General features: G+C 40.6%; 1 protein-coding gene across 2 annotated transcripts; it reads right to left on the reverse strand.

Moving 5' to 3' along the window:
* Positions 1-219: 219 nt before the first annotated feature.
* On the reverse strand, positions 220-16,971 carry fxr1 (FMR1 autosomal homolog 1). Of its 2 annotated transcripts, XM_034080577.1 has the most exons (18): positions 16,690-16,971; positions 15,041-15,093; positions 14,832-14,925; positions 14,662-14,733; positions 13,951-14,099; positions 13,633-13,726; positions 13,327-13,443; positions 10,918-11,088; positions 10,612-10,690; positions 10,258-10,367; positions 10,011-10,097; positions 5,788-6,010; positions 4,564-4,657; positions 4,312-4,433; positions 3,640-3,849; positions 3,306-3,383; positions 2,637-2,722; positions 220-1,940 (listed from the first exon to the last, which is right to left on the reverse strand). In XM_034080577.1, exons 1-18 carry the CDS (start codon positions 16,822-16,824, stop codon positions 1,779-1,781), a joined length of 2,136 nt encoding a protein of 711 aa, XP_033936468.1. In that variant the 5' UTR covers positions 16,825-16,971; the 3' UTR covers positions 220-1,778. The 2 variants fall into 2 exon arrangements, with proteins under 2 accessions (XP_033936468.1, XP_033936469.1); XM_034080578.1 differs by lacking the exon at positions 3,306-3,383.
* Positions 16,972-17,279: the final 308 nt, after the last annotated feature.

Consider the following 17,279-nt stretch of genomic DNA (forward strand, 5'->3'; position numbering starts at 1 on the left):
GTACTTGATCCTATACCTAGGTTTGAAGCTACTTAAATATAATTTCATGGCTAAATCCTAAAAAGTGGATAAACAGGAACTCATCATGCTCTTCAAGAAAAATGGAACGGTCTTAAAATGTAAATCCGATAACATTCACTCTTTCAGGTCCAAACTGAATCAAACAACATTTTGCATTATATTTTTCCCATATTGCTTTTTTCAAAGAGTCAGACACAGTTGAGTTTTAGATCTACATGGAAGATCGAGTTTATTTAAGAACTACCTGCATACAAAACATATTGCACATCAACCAACCAGAATGATCCTTTAAAAAAACAAAACATACTGTAGGTGACCCAACAAAAACACTTGGGATGTCACAACTCTCAGTAGTCCAAATTGTCATTTGTCTCAAAAAAACCTAGGTAACGCATATTTTAGTGTCAAGAAAAAGGAGAGCTTCTCTTTTTTTTGCTTTTTTTTTTTTTTTTTTTTAAATACTGTACATTTTAAAATAAATAAACCAAATAAATCTCCTTTCTTAGTGGAACAGTCGTGACCAGTTTCCAGCTAGCCAGTCTGTGGAAGAACCATGAAAATGACATCATCGTCACCTGGGCTTTGTTTTCTAGCAACATCACACCAGGGTTGTCAACACAGGACTTTTGCAATAAGGGGCATACAAAGGGTATAATAACCCCTAAGACGCTCTAAATGAGCTTTGATTCTCTTCATTTAGCTGGAGTTATGGCAGAAAACAGCACTCATCAACCCTCTTGCTCTAAATTCAAAGTGCCTGATGTTAATTCGATGTTTCACTGATGGCTACATTTCTGTCCAGCACTTAACAGGACAGTTTCCAGACTCAACTACAATCAATTTTTTAAAGAGAAAAAAAGGTTATGTTTCAGTGCGAAGAAAACAACTCAATTATTTGTTTCTTTTCCAGACACGCAGTTATAACAATTCTTATATGACCAAAGTGGTTGCATATTGAAAAACAGAAAGCAGCTAATGTCAAACTCCTCAACAGATATATTTATATATATATATATAAAGGATAACTGGACTCATTTTCTCCACAAACATTAAGAATAGACACACCTGATTTTATAGAGATATGCCTCCGAAATCCTTTCACACTCTTTCAGTGTTGGCCTCCACCTGCCTACAGTGCCAGAAGGACCCATGCAGCACGGAAATAAGTGAAAAGATTTCAGATGTTGTGCAGAGCCAGGCAACAACATGTTGAATCTACTCTGAAGGCACAACAGATGATCACATGTATGTCAGACATACTTGGGTTTCCGAACAAACCTATCTGTACGGTGGTGCTGCTCATGCAGAATATTTTATTTACTACTTCAGATGCACAAAACATCCTGAAAAAAGGTTGTGAGTCCACCTGGTAAAAGGCAGACACATTCTAAAATCCTGCTATGATATTGTTTTTTTACCAATAATCCCTGTCTGCATTTTATAAATACTGCATTCAGTGAAGAGTGGACTGAGAAGTACAGTTAAGTAGATGTCCGTGTGTGTTTGACTATCTTTGGCAAGCTTATACAGGAAGAACTATCGTAATAAAAAAACGATTCAAATGAATAGTTGGACAGAACACGTGTAAAGGGGAGTTCAGACCTCTTAAACTGCGGAACAGGTTTCAAATACTTGTAAAAAAGAGAACAGTGCTTTAAATGCTTTCCTTACAAAGCTGCTCCAGAGACAGGGAGATTCAATTGAGTGCAGCCAAAGAATTTCAAATATTTGAAACCATTTCCTTCGCCCAGGTCTGACTAGGAGAGCCCGTTAGCGACAGGTTGTGGGTTGCAGTCCCCTTGGTAGGAGACTTTGGCGGGAGTCTTGTTGCGCTCACCGTCTCCAGCATTGTTGTTAGAGCCGTTGGTAGTTGCCGGGGCCGACGGCGGGCTGTCCTCAGCAATGGCATCCACCTGACCCTGGACAGAAATGAGGGTTAGACACATGTAGTCAAAAGGCTGGAGAGACTGCGGTGAGGCGACAGATAACCATAGTGATGTATTCGGTCATGTAAAGCTTGAAGTGGCTTCTGGGAATCATCTCTAAATTAAAAACCCACTTCTCCTTCTACTGAGAAAGTATAACACAGATTCTTACTTATTCGAAGTAATAAGAGTAGCAATATTTAAACAAATTACAACGAAAGGGGTTAAAAAAATGATAACTTAATAAACTCCAAATGTAAGAATCTTGTAGATTAAATATATGGAATGAAAACCTGAGAAAATAAGTTGTTATATCTGACGATCGATTGGTAAAATGGTTGAGGTTTAGAGCACAAAACATTACTATTGACCCTCCAGTTAGATGTGACCATTGACAATGTACTAAGAGAATAATGATGTACTTGTTAGCGGTTAACTATATCCTACATATTATATTGATCATTAATTTCTCTTTTTTCCAATTTGTGGATTGTTATTTTACGTAAGTAGGTTTTAACAGTATTTGATTTGGTTGTCTTTGCCCTGTGACCATATAATTTATAAAAATAAAACATAAATTGAAACACATTCAACCTTAAGTTGAATAACATATTTCATAAAGAAAGCTTCTAAATTGAGTGGTAGAAATAGAAACCATCCAGAATAAAGACGTAACATTTAGATACTAACCACATCTTTGTTTTTATTGGTGTCCTTGGTGGTTGTCATCTCTCTGCTCTGAGAATCAGCCCGGGATATGTAGTCAGCCACTGACACTGTACGCACAGAAGAAAAAACCTAGTCATGACATTGAATCAGGAGTTCTCTCTCAGTGCTGTGAAACTGAGCAGATTTGTCACTCGCAATCAGAACATATTAATTTCACACACAACACTTTGGTAGTGATGTGAAGAACATTACAATAGATCCTGTCTGAAAGGAGCCTATCAGCACTTTTGGACTTCTCTATGTAGAATACAATAGCCTAACTTGAGGCCATGTATTCTTGACATGTAACACAGAACAGAGGGTTGGAGGTTAGGCTTACAATGACACACCACACAAACAAGGACTGCCATTGACAGCCTGACAACGTGAAGACAGACAAGCTGTATTACAGTGGTTAGTGAACAAGTATTACGATGCATATTTCTAAATTGCACGGCAAACCAGTGTGAACAGTTTAGGCTAGTAAATCAACCACATCCAAAAACAAGCAATTACATCATTATTAATAAGATCTAAACCATTTCAACAACCCTTTGATTTAGTATGTTGTTGGTGATATGTGCAACCTTTTAGCCAAGCCATTAGGAGCACTGTTTAGGGGAGGAGTATACTGGCAGTAGCCATGGTTACCTGGCTGCCTCTCCTCAGGCAGGCGGGCGCGGCGACGTCGACTACGGTTACGACGCTGAGGTTTAGCTTCTGAGTCATCTAAGGGTGTTAGGCCAGCACAAAGAGAGGGATTTGAGGCTTAAAATGCCTCTCGGACCAGAGGCCTGTCTTTAAACTGCACAGGCTCCTTTGACACTTCAAATGGGAAATGATGCACATTCTGCACAACTCCCACAGCTGGAAACAGAACTAGTAGCTTTAGGAAATGTATGACAGACCTTTTGACAACAGTGTTTGAGATGTTTGTACTGTTTGAGTTTGGGAGTATAAGTCTGGTAAGCAGTGGCTTCCCTACCTATTCCATTTTCGCTCATTGAGGTGTTGTCTGACTCGCTCATGCCGTCCATCAGAGTGGTTTCCTCGTCTGTTCTGCGCCTTCGGGATCTCCTGCGTCGGTTTGCAGGCAAGTTGGACTCGCTTGCATCCGTATCAGCAGTCTGGTCTGTCTCAGTGTTTGCCTCCGCAACTCTGTAGGCACTGTTATCGTCATGGTCGCGAGGCCCGGCTGAAGGGTCAACATTCACAGATGTAATAGAGTGACGCAATGATGACATATCTGTAGGCTTGCAAGGGCTCTCGCCACTGAAAGCCAATGGATTTATTTGTCACTAAGAATCAATATGATACTTATAATATGTTCAACAGTTGAAGCACAAATGCAATCGACAGAAGTAAATAGCTAACGTAAAGCTGGAAACAATCTAAACGACTTATGGTGGCTAAAGTTTGATGTGATGAAGCTTAGTTAGTCCCTTGCTTGCAACCGCCATTTTTATGACAGACATATTTTATATAATATATGCATCTAACCAAAACGATGAGGTACTTCAAGAAAGTTTAAATGCAAACTCATATCCGGGTTAAGGACTTATTCCTGCACAACTCTATAGGTAAGTCGAACTAGACTTTTACGAGAGAAAGGCAATTGTATGTGCTACTCTTCAAATCCTCCAAGTGTGACTTTTACCAGAGCTGTTGCTGTATCCTCCTCTTCCTCCTCTCCCCCGACCTCCAGGCCCTCCTCTGCCTCTGCCGGGTCCGGGCCTCCTGCGGCTGTCTCTCTGTGGCCGGGAGCCTCTCTCCCTCTCCCTGTAAGTCAACCCGTCAGTCAATATAACATGTAGCTGCATTTCAGTAGAGATGATACAGCCAACACTAAAAACAGCTTCACATTTTGTACATTTGTGGATTTTATACAAAATAAACATTAAAAACTCGCCTGTCCTGATCGTCTGCAGCCAGGGACCAGTCGCTGAGCTCATCCCTGCGCTCTGAGTCTGTCTCAGAGGCGTTGGACTGCTCAGAGTTGGTGCCTGGAAGAGCAAAGCAAACAGATGACAGAGAGACCGCCACACAGACAGGTTAGGACTGATGGTCAAATACTGGGAATCACTTGTGTCCTTTATTTTTCAAAAAATACTACCACTTTATTCTCAAAATTCCAGAGAACATTAAAACATGTTTTGAATGTGCAGAACGTTTTGAGGAAGAGCAGCAAACATGGTGATAGGATTTTGGGTTTTAATCTGAATCTAAATAAAAACAAGTGCATAAATATTCATCAGATCCCAGGAAAGTCAAAATCTAAATTTCATCATGGGTTTTTTTTTTTTAAATAATACATTTGAGTATGCCTTTAAGGCTTGGCAACAAAAAAAAGCATTATTTTTATGAATTTGAGCCCCTGCCCTTCTAACACACTCTGATATTGTAATACTGTGGCACAGTTGGATTCTTTCACACTAACGGTACGTCCACACAGCAGCTTTTCAAAAATCTTGAAAATCTTGGAGCTGGGCGTGTCTGACAGCTTGGGGATTTTTTGCGAGCGATGCGACCAACAACCAATCACATGAATCTCCCGCCTCCGACATACAAAGCAAAAAACCCCGGGGATTTTATGCGAGCAATATATATATATATATATATATATATAAACTCCCCAAACAGGCGAAAATCTACCAGTTTCACCCACTGTCTCTGCCACCTCCCTCCATGCCTGGTTCCTCCGGTTTGTATCCCGTTAATAGCTCTGGTCGTAAAGAACCGGGTGATTTGCTACCGTAATTTCTCGTTTGGAATATGAGGAAATGAACTGCGGTCTGGTTCTCCCTGCTTACACGCGGTTTGATTGGCTAGCGCTTCTACTGTCAGATTTGCATAAACGTGTTTGATTGGCTGACGCTTCCAGCTCAGCTTCAAAAGTTGAACATTGCTCAACTTTGGAATCCTGGAAATCCTGGAAATCTTCGCTTCGCTCCCCCACAATGCAGTTCGGTGAAAAGCGAGGCAAAGTGACGTCATCCCCATTCAAAGTCAATGGGCAGAGAAGCGGTGGAAGATTCTTCTAAAGCTGCTGTGTGGACGTACCGTTATGACACATTGTTAACACTACAATGTCTGACAGTAAATAAGTTGATCACTTTGAATGTAAGTTCCATACCATATCCGGTGCTGTAGCCGTGGCCTCTGCGCCCGCGCCCTTGACCATTGTAAGAGCGACTGCCATGTAAAGAGGAAGAGGAGGCGTTGGCACTGCCATCTGTATTGTACCCTCCTCCTCCTCCTCTTTCCCCCCTCTCTCTGTCACCTGGGCGGTGACCCTGGGTGACCTGACGCAACTGTTCATCAATCTGCATCCTCTCCAGACGGAGCTCTTCCACCTCCTAGCAGAGGAATGAAGGCAGAAATGGTAAGACTAAAGAGAACAATGAAAGCAAACGCCACTCTGTATAACAGTATTTATTACATTTCAGGAAATCAAGAATATCTCTGAGAGTGTGCTTGTTCCTATAAAGGCTCATCATTCAGTACAAATGCCTAATCTTCATACACACATCCACATCACATCCAGTGGGCCTCGTGCTGTTTATTCTGAGTCTCACTAGGCTGCTTCCCTGTGTATTATCCACAAACTGCCTCCTCAGCTCTTCCCCTAGCTGCTGTCCCTCTGCAAGAAGCTCCGCCATGTCCTACACACACACACACACCGTGCAAAACAAACAAACGTCGAGCACCAACAGCGCACAACACATGCGCAAAACAGGACACACGTACAGTGAAATTCACACCACAGGACATGATCACACATTTGTATGGCATTTAATATTAACAGTGTAGACGGAAAAGTTATTTTAAAAAATATATTGAGGTTTCCCAGTTATTTACAAGATGGTGAAATATAATAACAACAAATATAATTTGTGCTCGTTAATATTTGGATATTCAAATTAATGTCTAGCTGGTTATTATCTTCAAATGTTATTTTCTTTCACAGATAATTCATTGCGGAAAAAATAGATAACAAAAATATGAATTAGTTTCAGGCCGATTATCCCACAAAGTATATGGCTTCTGCTCTTCTTCTAAAAGTGTCATATAATGTGAGTAAAATCTTTCTGTTGTCAGCGGAGGCAGTCTTTAACATTAAAAAACTACTGTATGGCTGAACTAAGTATTTTACATTTTGACATCCTAATGCTGCGTTCAAACCGGACGCGATGCGAATATTCGCTTCGCTCTAAACTAGGGGTGCCCAACCAGTCGATCGCGGGGAGATTCCCAGTCGATCGCGAGATGTGTCTAAAAATAGAACAACAATATTCTGTTGTATCGTTAATGTCCTGTAACATAATCTTCCTGTGCCAGAATAATGCACTTGAACGCATCAAAGCTTTGTGATTGGCCGGCGTGACCCCATGTGTCGGGCAGTGGGCACTATATCGCTGACGTTGTCCGTGTCAACAGGAGTCACAGTCCGCACACACACAAGACCGCAATTATGGCAGAAGCAAAAAAGCCCAAAATATATAATTTTCACTCCGAGTGGGAGGATGATTATTTTTGTATCTATTCCAATTCAAAGTCCATCTGTCTCATCTGCAATGCGAGCGTGGCTTTATCGAAGAAGGGTCATTTAGGAGCGGCATTTCAAAACAGTGCACAAACACTACGAGATGGAATTCCCTCCTAATTCTGCCCTACGCTCCCAAAAGGGGAGGGGCCTGAAAGGACAGCTAAATGCACAGCAGTCCATTTTCACCAGGCCCAACAACAAGAGCAATGCTAGCTACCATAGTAGGGCTGTGCATCTTCACTGGTCTCACGATTCAATTCGATTACGATTATCCTGTCAACGATTCGATTCAATTCGATATCCCGATGCATCACGATTCATACCAATGCGTTGCATCCTCAATTTTCTATATTACTGCACATGGCTTATTTTTCATGCATACATGCAGTAAATACATATGAACTCTCTTTTTATTATTTAGAAAGTGCTTCAGAAATCAATAACATAAATGTCTTGTATAAATGAATTGTATAGGTCTAGCCTCCCTATATCTGTGTGTGAAATTGTTCCATCCTCAAAAACAAAACAAATAATGCTTCTGCAGTCTAGCTGCAGCTTCTAGCAACAGTCTGCTGTTAAAAAAAGGACACTGAATGTCCTGAATGTGGCATCACACACAGGACTTGAGTCTGAACACAGCAGACAACAGGAGTATTTAACAGCATATAACAACTAAAATACTGCATGTGGGTGCACACTTACATTCGCTGTCTTACTGTTACATAAATCCCATGAATGTATGAGATTAAGTTAGCTTCATTATATCTCAGTGATTAAGTGAATAATAAAGTTTCTATCGGGTCACTATCAGCCTGTCACTCATTATTTTCAGGGAGGGGGCGGGGTTTGGAGGAACGGAGAGGAGACGGTGATCGCGGAAGCTTTTTTCCTCCTGCCTTCACAAACTTTACACACGTATATATCGTCTGAAAATTGCTAGAGGACATTCATACTCTGCAATCCAAGACTTAATTAAATCCACCAAAAACCTGACATGATTGTAACGCGATTATTTTTGAAAAACATAAATCCCTGTGTCTCTGAGCCGCAGCGACACGGAGTGATTCAGAGCGGGTCCTTCTGCTGTTGGTTCTGGACTGGTGTTCTTGTGTTGGTGGATAAAGCAGACTCCGTGTTTGGTGTTGCTGTGCCGCTGTCACGTCACCAACCGATTTGATATTAAAGTGACAGAAAAAAAAAAGTTATAGTAAAGCCGCGGCCGGAAAATCAGGAAGCAACGTTACTACGCTATAATCGATTATCTTCCGTCACTGCATCGATACCGAATCGTCCACGTCCGCATCGCAATGCATCGTAGAAACGATTATTTTCAACACCCCTATACCATAGCATCTTATCGTGTCAGTCACGTTCTTGCGAAACACATTAAGTCTTTCAAAGACGGCGAAGTTGTGAAAGAAGCATTCCTGGAGCGCTTTTTGGAGACAGTAAAAATAACAGTAGCATTTCAACAGGTTTTTGATATAATAAAAACTCAAGTTAGATACCGTTATTAATCAGCTGTAAGTTTTCGTTTGTTTTGTAGCAACACTATTTTTATATAATGGCAAAGAAAGTGTTCAGAGTCTTTTCTTTTTTTCCTGTGTCATATGTGGCAGCACTGTTCAATATTTCTTGAAAACATTACCCACTGTAGTATGTGACGTGTGGATAAACTCCAACTCTGTATCAACAACACTGTTGTGTAACTTCAGTTAAATACTTGTATGTGTGTAGATTAGAAAGTGGTAAGATAAAGGATCTGCAGTATTTTATGAAGTATTCATCGTTCAAGTAGAAGTGTGTATTTACCTGGTAGTAGGCTGTCAGTAATGGCTACGCCTCTCTATTTGGACTGGTAGATCTCGGCAGACTGGCAACTTTAAAAGTAGCTCTCGGTTCAAAAAAGGTTGAGCACCCCTGCACTAAACGCTCGAGTTTCACCCATAGACTGTATATATAAAGGTTTCACTGCGGCTGTCAGCTGTGTTTATATCATTCAAACAAGACTCGCTGGCTCGGGAGCTAAACCATGAATTAATGCTTGACAAGTCTGCAGACAAGACGGCAGGCGAAAAACCTTTTAAAATGCTTATTTTCTGAATGAAGATCGGATCGACCAGGCTAAACTAACGTTGTATATGTTCTGACCGGCCACACTCATAACAACGGCCTACAGACATTAATAAAGCAGCGACTGTATTCGTCATGACACAGACCGTCTGTGGTTTGTACTTGTTTAACTTTTGTCCAGTTTCTGAACAGATATGTGAGTGCTAACTGTTAACTGCTAACAGCTAACGGCTGATGTTTTCTGGTTGAACGTCAGTAACGGCAGGCTGTGACCCTCACCACTGATTGGCTTCCGCGAGATCGCTTCATGCGAACATAACGCTCAAGTTGAAAAAATTGAACTCGAGTGTTTGTGGCGGCCCCCTTCAATTACACCGCAGAATACACTCCGGTGTGAACGCACCATTAGAGTATATCATTTTGACATCACTTTGTTTGGCTATCGGCACAGTGCAAAATGAATGCAGTGATACTATTTACACTTTAGCAAAGCTGATGAAGCTCTATATACACGCTTGTGGCTAAGTCAATGCCTGTTAGGCCGGCCACACACACACACACACACACACACACACACACACACACACACACACACACACACACACACACACACACACACACACACACACACACACACACACACACACACACACACACACACACACACACACACACACACACACACACACACACACACACACACACACACACACACACACACACACACGTTTCCTTACATTGAGATAAGAGATGTGGTACTCCAGCAAGACCTGAACGTTGCCGATACTTTCCTTAGTTCCGACAAATGTGAATGGCACCATTCCCTGTGTCGTCAAAACACAAAAAAACATAGGGCTTATGTTAGTATGGGACTGAGTAAATGGAAAGAGTGAGCACATTATTTGTATAGAGTTAGCAAAACTGGTGACGGCTTTCAGCTATACTCTTTGAGCAGGAAGTGAAGAAAGGCAGTAGCAGGCTTACTTCCGGTCGGGGCTGCTTGTTGTCCTTGTCTCCTTCTATCCTAACCCTCACCACACCCGACTTGTCCACAATCTCCTGGATGACCTTCCCGTTCTTACCGATCACTTTGCCTGGGGACAGAGAGCAGGGAAAATATGAGCGGCAAGTCAAAGAGATGATGGACCGACAAAATGCATATTTTAAAGGAGTGAATAACTATGGTAAATAAGGAGTTGCACATATATTGTAATACAAATCAGATAACAATTGTCTCTAATGTGGCACTACTCTTAACGCATTGAGGATCTCATAGCCGTCTTCCCCTAGCAAAAGATTTTTTAATTTGTAGCTTAGGGTGTAAATGTGTCTACATACCAACAAGGGCCCTGGGCACCTCGACAAAGTCCTCCAGAAACTCCAGGTAGTTCCTGGCTTTCTTCACAGCCTCCGCTGTCTGAAAGGCAACACAGGGTTACTTTTTCTGTTATATCTTCAGAACACATGCACACAGTTGCTTTATTATAACAAAATAAGGGATAAATCCAATGAAAAATCAACAAACAACCACGGTAAGAATGAAACATGTACATTCTGTCCCACAAAGTTCAACATTTGTTGCTTTAAAGATTCCCCATCACTCAAATGATGCCTCCAACAAGACTTGTGCACATGACAACCTACCTCTCCATAAATCCTGAAAGTTCCAGTCTCCTCATCCAGGTCGATGGCAGAGACTCCTGGAACTTTGCGCGCCTGCTGGATGTTGCTGCCGTGGCTGCCGATGGCCAGGCCCATCAGATCCGTTCTGACCATGAACTCCTCCTGGAAGGACGACACCAGCTGCCTGGAGGTCTGCACAAGTTTCATATGCTATCAGTTAATATATTAGTTATAAATGATTCACCATCCTTGAACTTTATTTTTCCAGCCCAAGTGGACAGGCAGTAAAATATATTTTATATATATATACACACTACAGTATGTGACTCTGAACAATGTGATCTGGAAAACCCTTTCAGTTTTACTCCTTTTACTATTAATGTTGTTCATGAAGCATTATCCAAGTTAGATCCTAAGAAACCGGCTGGCCCGGACAACGTAGAACCTTTCTTTTTAAAGATAGCTGCAGATTTTATTGCTCCACCTCTTACTTCTCTTTTTAACCTCTCCCTCAGCACAAACACAATTCCAAAAGTATGGAAGTCAGCATATGTCCTGCCTTTACTAAAAGGAGGTGAGGCAACTATTTTAAATAATTATAGGCCCATCTCTAAGTTGTCAGTTCTGGCTAAGGTTCTTGAACGCCTAGTGAGTGAGCAGGTAAAGGAGTTTTTATGTACAGTACAAATGACATCCTGTCTAAACATCAGTCAGGCTTCAGAAAGCAACATAGCACCATCACTGCCACAATGAAAGTTGTGAATGATATTGCGAGTATTTTAGATAATAAGCAGAGTTGTGCAGCTCTATTTATTGACCTTTCCAAAGTGTTTGATACCGTCGATCATCGCATCTTGAAGCAGAGGCTACTCAGTATTGGCATATCCAGCCATGCAGTGGGGTGGTTTGTGAACTACCTCTCTGAAAGGTCCCAATGTGTTCAATTTGATGGGCTGTCTTCCGAGTGGTTAAACATTACAAATGGTGTACCACAAGGTTCTGTTTTAGGTCCACTTTTATTCTCCATCTACATCAACAGTTTAGGTGAAAATGTCGATGGAGCAACTTTATATTTGTATGCGGACGATACCGTGATGTACTGTGCAGGTCCCTCCATTAAGGAGGCTGGTGTTAAATTACAGGCTGTTTTTAACATTATTCAGACTCAGCTCTCTGAACTAAAGCTTCTTTTAAATGTTGATAAAAACTAAGGTAAAGTTATTTTCAAAAGCTAAAAAGACACCAGAGACTGCTTTGGATATTGTTACTGTGCAAGGAATACAACTTGAAGTGGTTGCCTGTTACAAATACCTTGGTATCTGGCTTGATGATTGTTTCACTTTTAAACTTCAGGTCAATAACCTGCTTAAAAAGCTGAGGGTTAGGCTAGGTTTCTTTTTCAGAAACAAGTCCTGTTTCTCGCTTGAGGCCAGGAAAAGGCTAATCTCTGTGACCTTTTTACCTGTGCTGGACTATGGTGATCTGGTCTATATGAATGCACCTGCCCATTACCTGCTCAAGTTAGATGCCGCCTATCACAGCGCACTGAGATTTGTCACTAATTGTAAAGCACTTACTCATCACTGTACCCTGTATGCCAGGGCAGGTTTGCCTTCACTAACTGTACAGACGCTCAGTCATTGGTACACGTTTATTTATAAAGTCATGTTGGGTAAACTCCCGTATTATATCTGCTCTCTGATAACACAGAGAGTTGCAAGCAGCTATTGTCTGAGATCACATGATGTAGTCTTGTTAGATGTGCCAAGAGCAAGGACTGTCTTAGGTAAGACAGCTTTTATGTGCGCAGCTCCACTTGCTTGGAGCAGTCTGCAGCTAGAATTGAAACTGAGCAATTTTGTTCCTCTGCATGTTTTTAAAGCTAGGCTAAATGAAATGCTCTTTGAAACTATGGGTATTTGTAAATGTAGCCTGTAAATATGTTGTTTGATGTCCTTTATTGTTTTATGTTGTTTTATGTTTCATGTGGAACCTATTTGCTGCAGGTCTCCCTTGAAACAGAGATCTATGATCTCAATGGGACCAATCTGGTTAAATAAAGGTTTGAAATTAAATGAATATCAAAAGATAAAAAACATCTAATTTTGGGTTTACATATCTCAAATTGTTTCATTTCTGATTTAACACTCATTATCAGAATTATTAGGTGTAAAACTACTCAACAATTATCAGATTGAGGTTACAAATGGTTCCCCCTTTACACATGAAGTTGTCTAGACATTATCTCTTTTTTTGAGAACACCAATGTCAGATACCGAAAAAGACAATCTCCGGTTTCGCCCAATATGTGCAAAAAGGGAAACCCTGGCTAATGTGCCGACCTGATTCTCCAGATGTAATTCATATAATATAGCGCTAAAGCTTCATGTGTGACCTCATGTGTTCACAAGAGCGACTAAACCCACTGACCTCCAGGTGTTTTGTGGCCTCGTGGTTGCGTGACATCAGCAGCAGCTTGGTCCTGATGCTGCGCAGGTGCATGTCGCTCAGCAAGGACACACGCTTCACTGTCGCCTCATTGGTAGACTACACATACAACCACAGGGCATAAAATGTAAAGAAAGAAATAAAATATGTTGGGCTGCTCCCTTGTTGACGACAACTATAATCGTAAGTGAGTCAACCATTGTCTGAACATGAGCAAGAAGAAGTCGGAACATATCGTGTGATAGTGTGGATGCTCAAATGAATATCAAAATGTCCAAAGCCTGTTACCACAATCACGAGTTCGCTGGTCTCAGGGCAGTATGTGATGCGACAGGCTCCCACGGCTTTCTTAAACTCCTTATGGGCGCCATCATTCTGGCACCTGGTACATGAGAAAAATGTTTTAGTTAATATTTCCTAATCCTTTATGTAAACAAATACTATATCCAACAGTATTGGAGATATATAAAGATAAATGCAACACCTACAATAAACAATCTTCTATATAAATAGTCGTTATTTTTCATTACTATCATTGCATTATTTAGTACATGGATTTCAGATGTGTCCCTCCTGAAGTTGTCAGTGGTAAGATAATGAACATACGCTTCTTGTAGATCCTGAGGAACAGGGACAGTGCACTTGATAAAGGAGTTCTTGGTGATGGCCTTGTTAGCGTTGATCGGACGCAGACGCTCAAAGGTCACGATCTCATTGTAGGTGGCGTCGCAGGCTGCATACTCTATCACGTAAAACTGAGAAGAGAGACATGCTCAGTGGGAATAAATAATAAACACCAACATTTTAAAGCGATCCCTTTAAACTGTCGCATTCCGCAACAACATTTTCTAATATACTTGTAGAACAATGTGCACATTTTTACTTTAACCTCTGAAAACCTAACTACTTAAACTATACTACTTTACTTCTAATGTTTATGTAAATATATGTATTCAATTAGATTTTTTGCACATCCTTACTTTAACTTCTTATGTTTAAATATATATACTTTTATCGTATTCTTTATTTATTTTATTGCATTCTAAAATGAAGCAACTGATGAAAAAACAAATGTCCACTACGATAACATACTATGATTCTGATGAATTGATTTTACTATATAAAGTGGAAAACAAGCTTTTTCAAATAACACTTTAATAAAAGACAACATAAAAACTATATTAGCTACATACTTCGATCAATGCTCTGCTAGTGAATGACAATAAGGCTACAACAGAGCACCACTAAAAAATGTATCTGTATTAGTATCAGTATTAATATGGAGTGTGTGGATACTGCTTTCATAACAATACTCACATCTCCCTTCATCATGCAGACTTTAGCCAGCCACCAACCACAAGGCTCTTGATCATTGGCTCTGGAGAGGATCTGACGGGAGATTAAAACCCCAACAGAGTAAGACACAAGTACAATAGGCATAATGAAGGGAATTCAAATATATTTATACATGTGTGTGACCTCCTGACCTCCACCTCCTCGCCCTCTCCAATCTCCTTCTTGCAGTCAGCGTGCGGTGGCATCCTGACATCATGGAAGGGAACCTGGCGCTCTGGCTGCCAACTGAAAATAACATATATGTATTACCTTGCTAATACATGGCAGTGTACTACATGTGTACTACATGTTGTCATGTTTGACAAATAACAGCTAGAACAGAGGGAAAAGAGCCACTCACTTGTTCTCAAAGGCAATGGTGAGAGAGTCATCGTGGATATCTTTGACAACGCCCTGCAGGACACACAGACCGGGGTAAACACATAAGAACATGACTGCTGACTCAAATTAGGTGCCACCTATTTTAAGTACAAGAAAGAGAATGTTGACTTTGACTTATGGAAATAAACAATATTAGAAAATTATGCATTACAGGCATTTGGTATTCATTTACAGGAGCTCAACAAAAGTTGGACAAATGCAATGTAAGGAACATATAACCCAGAGACTTGGCCTAAAAACAACTACATTGTTTGTTGGGTTGTGATAAAAACATATATAAGTAATTACCAACAAGACTATTCACAGCAAGTGCTTCTGGTTATTAAGAGTAACAGACACTTCATGTTACTTTGTAATGCTGGTAGGAATCAAACTGTAACAAAACTCAATTCAAAACCATTAACATACAATTTGAAGGTATTGTAGGAGTTGTAATGGCCATGTTATATTGTGTAGAGGGAGAATGATTGATCAAAACATAAAAATACAAATGAATCTATGATTGTAAAAAGCATTAGTTGAAGTGTAAAAATAGTTTTCCAGTATTTTTTGCAGATCATACACATCAAGACTGTTAACTGTAAAAGAAGTGTTTTGACTGGATGTAAACACACACCAAAAATGTCCTTAGTGTTCAGGAAGTTAAGACAGTTCCAAAGTTAAAGGTGTGTAGGTAGGGTGTCAATCACATTGCATTTTTATAGAAACATAGAATAAGAGCCATAAAAAAAGTTCAAGAGTCATAATGAGTCATGTAACCAAGCTGGGGAACTCAGAAACAAGTCATGTGAGGAGTTGAGGCCAGAAAGGATAAAAGGAAAGAGCTCGTGGAGCAGAGGAGACCAGAGAAGGCGAGAGGAAACGGAGGAGATGAGATGGGAGGCAAAGAGACAGCCAGTAGGTCTGCAAATAGCTTTGTAGTCTGCGGTATCAGTGACCCTCTCCTGGCATGCCAGCTGGTCAGGATTGACAAGGAACAGCTGGCAAACACATACACATACAAAAAATAGCTTCGACGTGATGAAGTATCAAGTAATAGACAGCCGTTGAGTTGGTGCCTTTCAGAATCCCTGTTATAACTAGCCACGGTGCCTCCTAAACATCACATACTTTAATAACATTAATATATATAATCAGTAGCCCTGATATCAGTTATATAACTCCACTAAACGAATAAATGATATACAGCTACTATCAGCAGCACATATTTTTCAACGCAGCGTCTAAACACAATTAAGTTGAGCCACATATTTTGACGTCAACAGTAAGCTAACTTTTAGCTCGGTGAAGCTGTAAACGCTCGTCAAAAACACTGAATAAAAGCATTTATGGGATATGTATTTCAATAACTTAAGATAAAAACTTGTTTCGTCCATTTTAAGTATAAAGAAAGGTCGTTAAAAAGTGTCAGTTAGCAAAAACAAGTGAACGGTGCTAGCTTAGCCAGCTAATTTTGGCTAGCATTGCTAGTACAAGCTAATAGCAAGCTGCTATTGGGTTCAGAGCAAGTTGGAAACCGTTGGCCTGGACCGTGAGAATCAAACTTAAATATTGTATCGTTCAACGATGATGTCGTGTTTGACGCTAAACTGATAAGCCGGTATTTACCTTGTAATAAGCCCCGTTGGAGCCACGGACCTCCACCACCAGTTCTTCCATATTGGACACGCAAAGGATGTCGGGACGACAGGTGCTCCTTGAGGCACCGGGGGAGACGTGTGGAGGCAGGAGAGGTGACTCCATGGTAGACTGCTATGTTTACTGTTACACCTCGATAGAAACTATGCAAAAAAAGCCCGATTCTGTTTCTTAACGGCTATACATTAAAAAACAAAACTACAGCTGAGCTCCAACTGACATCTTCCTGCTGTATTTTGGTTGTCATGGCCCTTTAAGAGAGTAAAGGCAATGGTGGAAAGTAACTGATTACATTTACTAAAGTACTGTAGGCAACATGTTTGAGGTAGTATTCTCACAATACTGCAATACATTTTGGATGCCAATATTGTAATTTTTACTCCTCTACTTTTATTTTTACATCATTAGTTAAGAGTTACTTTGCATAGCTATTCCAAATGGATGCCAAATTGTGTGCAAACACCAGTGGCGACTGGTCATTAGGGGCAGGTGGGGCACAGCCCCACCTAGTGTCAGCAGAAAGTATTACAAATAATGATTACCAAAAAATGCAAAAGATA

This window comes from Pseudochaenichthys georgianus, chromosome 4 (genome assembly GCF_902827115.2).
Source record: "Pseudochaenichthys georgianus chromosome 4, fPseGeo1.2, whole genome shotgun sequence".
In the NCBI taxonomy this organism is placed as follows: domain Eukaryota; kingdom Metazoa; phylum Chordata; class Actinopteri; order Perciformes; family Channichthyidae; genus Pseudochaenichthys; species Pseudochaenichthys georgianus.

What these genes read in the sequence shown, in the direction of transcription:
- fxr1 (XM_034080577.1), bottom strand. Translation starts at nt 16,824, where the DNA reads ATGGAGTCACCTCTCCTGCCTCCACACGTCTCCCCCGGTGCCTCAAGG. An exon ending in ACCATTGCCTTTGAGAACAA is followed by an intron (nt 14,926 to 15,040) that starts GTGAGTGGCTCT and finishes TGTTATTTTCAG; the next exon opens with TTGGCAGCCAGAGCGCCAGG. An exon ending in CCTCAGGATCTACAAGAAGC is followed by an intron (nt 13,727 to 13,950) that starts GTATGTTCATTA and finishes CTCATGTACCAG; the next exon opens with GTGCCAGAATGATGGCGCCC.